Source organism: Phalaenopsis equestris, unplaced genomic scaffold, assembly GCF_001263595.1.
Source record: "Phalaenopsis equestris unplaced genomic scaffold, ASM126359v1 Scaffold206742, whole genome shotgun sequence".
In the NCBI taxonomy this organism is placed as follows: Eukaryota; Viridiplantae; Streptophyta; class Magnoliopsida; order Asparagales; family Orchidaceae; genus Phalaenopsis; species Phalaenopsis equestris.
Window position 1 is genome coordinate 1 of NW_018226125.1, and position 4,468 is coordinate 4,468.

A 4,468-nucleotide genomic window follows, 5' to 3' on the forward strand; every position below is an offset into this window, starting at 1 on the left:
TAATATATATGTAAAAAAATATGCATAAATACTTTTAGAAAATTTAAGTAATTTTTATTTTATTAAATTATGACATGTCTATCCTTTTTTTTTTAAATAATATTTAAATTAGATGTTTTTATGTCATTTTCGACACGTGTTTGAGCCATGTCGGAGGCGTATCAGTGTCTCACATGTCTGACCTTGCACTGCTCCTAAATTAGGGTTGTCCGTGCATCATAGATTATAAGTTTTTTTTCACCTAAATTTTAATTGTCGGGTGTTTTGTGTTGTCTTTATAGGCATGCGTTGGACAGGAAACATGTTCGATTGCTGTTGACGGGAAAACCTTCGGTGAAGATCAATGTAACGATTTAAGCAGCAGGAGGCTGGCTGTACAGGCAATATGTGCATAAAAATTATGAGTTTATGTTGAATCCATTCCTTTCTAAAAGTGCTTTTTCTAAATCAGAAGATATGTAACTATTTAAATCCATTCCGAATGATTTGAGAAATGTTTGGGTCTTATAAAATTTTCCCTTCGTAAAAAAGATGTCACACTCGATTAAATATGGGTGTAAACTTACAATATGTTCAATCAAATTAGTATTTTTTTTTATAAACGCCAGAGGGCTAATTTTATTGAAATTGAAAAGATACATAGAAGTTGTATGAGAGAACCCAAAAAAAAAGTGCCGTACCCATACGATACATCAGACGCTATCATCCTAAAATGATGAAACATAGATAAAACACAAAAACAAAACTTGTAGGAAATAAGCTGCTAGACACGAGCCAGCTTGGTCTTGCCTTTGCCTTTGGTTCTGGTTTTGCCTCTAGTTCTGGGAGCGGAGACAGCTAATAAATTGTTGAGTGTCGTTCCATTACCCAAAGTTATTAGAGTATCCTCCATCAATTTCTTAAGCTGCGGTGTGCCTTCGTTCTTCTTTTTCTTTCTAGATGTGTATACCTGTCATTCCTCATCCGAGGACTGGCTCATCTGACCGGTGTGGTCAACAGATTGTTGACATGTATGAGAGAATGGGCCCCCAGCTCCTGATTAACAATAACAACATTCTGATTCTGAAGAGATGGTAAGCATGTCTCTTCAACACCTGATGCATCCTGGGGATGTGGAGCATCAATACTATCCTGATTATCAGATCCAAGTAAACCATCTACCAAAATATCAGTCGAAAGAACAGAGACAATATTGTGTCGGGTGGTGGGAGGGGGAGGTGACATCGTGTCAACCGGTGTTTCAATAGTTTGTAGAATGCACTCAGGAGCGGAGGGACATGTATGAGGTGGTGCAGCTCCAGAAGTGTTTTTACTTGAAGGTTTTAAATTCAGATGCAACTGATAACATTGAGAAGGAGAATGTCCAAACATACGGCAGTTGGTACAATGGTACAATAAAATACGACAGTTGGTACAATAAAGTAGTATCTGTTCAAGTTCTGTTTGCTGTCAAAATCCTTGATGTTGTGTCTCAATCCATATTTCTCCCGGAAAAGGTAAAGTAATATCCCTTTCTATCAAAATTTTGGCTTTTGAAGGCCGATTCAGATTCATCGTAGGCGTGTCAGCTTTGAGGGGTTTACCGGATACCATCGTTAAAGCGAAGAGATACTCTTGATAAAAAAATGTGGATCTTCAAACCTGGGAAGCGCAACCAAACAAGAATGGTAGGAGGTTCAGTACGATGGTCAAAATTCACCGTCCATTTTAAAACCTTAATCACCTGGTTTTCTATTCTAAAAACTCTTCTCGCAAACAAATGAGTGTAATTTTTGTCATTTGATAATTGAATAAGAATGCGACGACCATCCAATTTACCGATCTTCCAACCCCCTTTCAGCTTCATTTGTTCAAAGTCCTTTCAAATTAGCTCAAGTTTAGGTTTCTATAAAGAAACTTACCTACTAAGAACAGTCAGCAGGGCGCAGCTAGGGTGGAGATCTCTGGCTCAGTGAGAAAGATTGTAGGTTTGTCATTTTTACGAGAAGGTTTTTTGAGAAATCCAGTTTCCATGCCAAGAGCAAAATTATCGTGGTATCGTTGTGGAAACATATTCGAAAGAGGGGCGGAGATGGGGTTATCACTGGCGAGGGCGGCAGTGTAGGAACGTCTTGAAGCCATTTATTCAGCAAGCTGTCGATCGACACAGACTCTTCTTCGCCGCAATCTACGATGCCAACGCGAGCTGTCGGCATCTGTGAGGAGGAAGACGAAGGAGGAAGAGGCGATGCGATCTGTCGACTTCGAACAGAGGCGACGAGATGCGATCCGTCGGCTTCGAAAGAGACGACGAGATGCGATCTGTCGGCTTCGAACATAGACGACAAGACGCAGGCGACTTCGAAGCCGCGAGCCGGCCGGAGAAATGATCTTCGATAAGGGTTGCTAAACATGGGGTGAAACCCTAGCAGAGCCGAGCGTGGGAGACAACATTTATATATATATATATATATATATATATATATATAATATGCCAAAATTTACAAATTAACAGAAAATATGGTTAAGACACATCAATTTGCAAACAAAGAGAAGACCACAAATAAAATGATAAATACCTCCAAATACAAATGCAAGGAAAATTGTATCTATAGATCGCGGTCACGATAAAGATGCCACTTTTGATATCTCTTGTGGCCCGGAAGAACAGGCCTCAATCGATGCGATTTGATGCAATCAGAGCAGCAGCAACCCCTGAACTCCTTTACACAGGTCCCACAAGACCTGCAAGTTATCATAAGTGTCTAGTTTTCAAAAGAGGGAGAACTAATTTTGCACAAGAGAAAATTGTCAAAATGGACCCTTTACTCTTTGTCGGAGTCATTTTAGGCTCTCAGTTTATAAAAGTGTTAATTTATGCTTCGTTTGGGGCAGCTTATCCGCTGTAGCGGAGTTTTCAAAACGCAGTCTCACAATTTGGAAACTGCGTTTGAGCGGCTTATCCGAAAATGCAGTTGATTTTTTACACTAAACGCGGGTTGAACCCTGCAGTTGGCGTTTTCAAATAAACGACTTATTTGGGTAAGCACAAGCTGCCCCAAATGCACCCTTAGTCTCTGAACTCTTTTAAAAGGGGCTGAAATAGTCCCCATCCTCCATGGGGATTATTTTATGGGGACTATTTCAGCCAACAATAAAAGAGTCTGAGCACTAATTTAACATTTTTATGGACTGTAATATTAAGATAACCCATGTAAATAATCAGAGGAATATTTGGCACTTTAATCTTTTGCACAAATTGTTTGCTAAATTATAAGGCATTGGTAACTTACAAAAAGAGTCTGTTACAGTCCAGATTTGCACAGTTTCTATGCCTGAGTTCCAGCACTTGGGATCTGCAGATGTAACATCTAGCAAATCTATCGCTTTCTGATGCTATTTTAGATCTTACATTTGTAATTAAGCTGGAATTGTAGGTGGAAGGAGGCAAAGAGAGTCGAGAATCAAAGACGAAGAGGTTTCCGATCCATCCAGTAGATCCTTCGCTCTTCAGATAATGAGAAACACCACCACTTAAGGTATATAAGTTCTGGAAGCCCCTTTGCCTGCCATACGAGACTTACGATACATTTTCTTTTTAAAAAAGGCATTTACATACATATCACACAATTCAAATATATTTACATATCTTCCACCAAGACTTTAATATTTACAGGCATGACACTCAAATCTTTAATACCACATAAAAAATAACACTATTATCATATTAAAGAGTGAAATACACCTTTTCATACATAAGTTTGAAACACCGAAGTGCTATGTATGTAAATATAAAAGTTTAGGTGTGATTTATGTGAATGCATAAGAATTGAGTGCCAGGTATGTAAAATTTCCTTTTGATAAAAACAAATAGGGTGATCCTGAAGGACAACAAAATATTCACCTGAGAATTGTAGAATATACATCGCAACGAATGCCGCCGGTACAATACATCAGTATGTCTGTATTTTCTTTATCTACTCCAAACAACAAATCAAAAGCAGCAATCTACAAAAATGAAAAAAATAAATGCCACTGTTGACAAGCCCACTAATATGAGAAAAATTGAATAAAAAAATGAACAAAAAGCAAGCATTTAGACGAAAAACTGAGCGACAAGCAATTCTGATGAAATTACACACTACAAAGGTGGAAAGAAGCATATGAGTTATATATAAAAATAATAGAAAATTAATACACGTAGTAGCACACAATTCTTATGTATTTACATAAAACTTTCATTTTTACACACATGGCAGTTTGGTGCTTTTAACATATGCATGAAAAAATATATTTGACTTCTAAAAAAGGATAAGAATACTATTTTTGATGTGAAATAAAAATTTTGAATGCTATGTATGTAAATATGAAAGTTTAGGTGTGAGATATGTACATACACAAGAATTGTGTGCTAGCCATGTATGTAAACGACCCAAAAAAAAAAATGTAGTGTTAACTGTCAACAATATCGAGATTCAAGAACTTTCAA

The 4,468-nt window shown here is 37.4% G+C and overlaps 1 protein-coding gene across 1 annotated transcript; it reads right to left on the reverse strand.

Moving 5' to 3' along the window:
• Positions 1-2,588: 2,588 nt before the first annotated feature.
• LOC110036450 (rhodanese-like domain-containing protein 8, chloroplastic) lies at positions 2,589-3,987 on the reverse strand (the record flags this gene model as incomplete). Its single annotated transcript, XM_020740898.1, is given in 3 exon segments — positions 2,589-2,724; positions 3,273-3,545; positions 3,884-3,987. Coding segments are annotated over 3 exon segments (513 nt in total), but the record flags the coding sequence as incomplete, so codon positions are not given.
• Between the last annotated feature and the right edge of the window lie 481 nt (positions 3,988-4,468).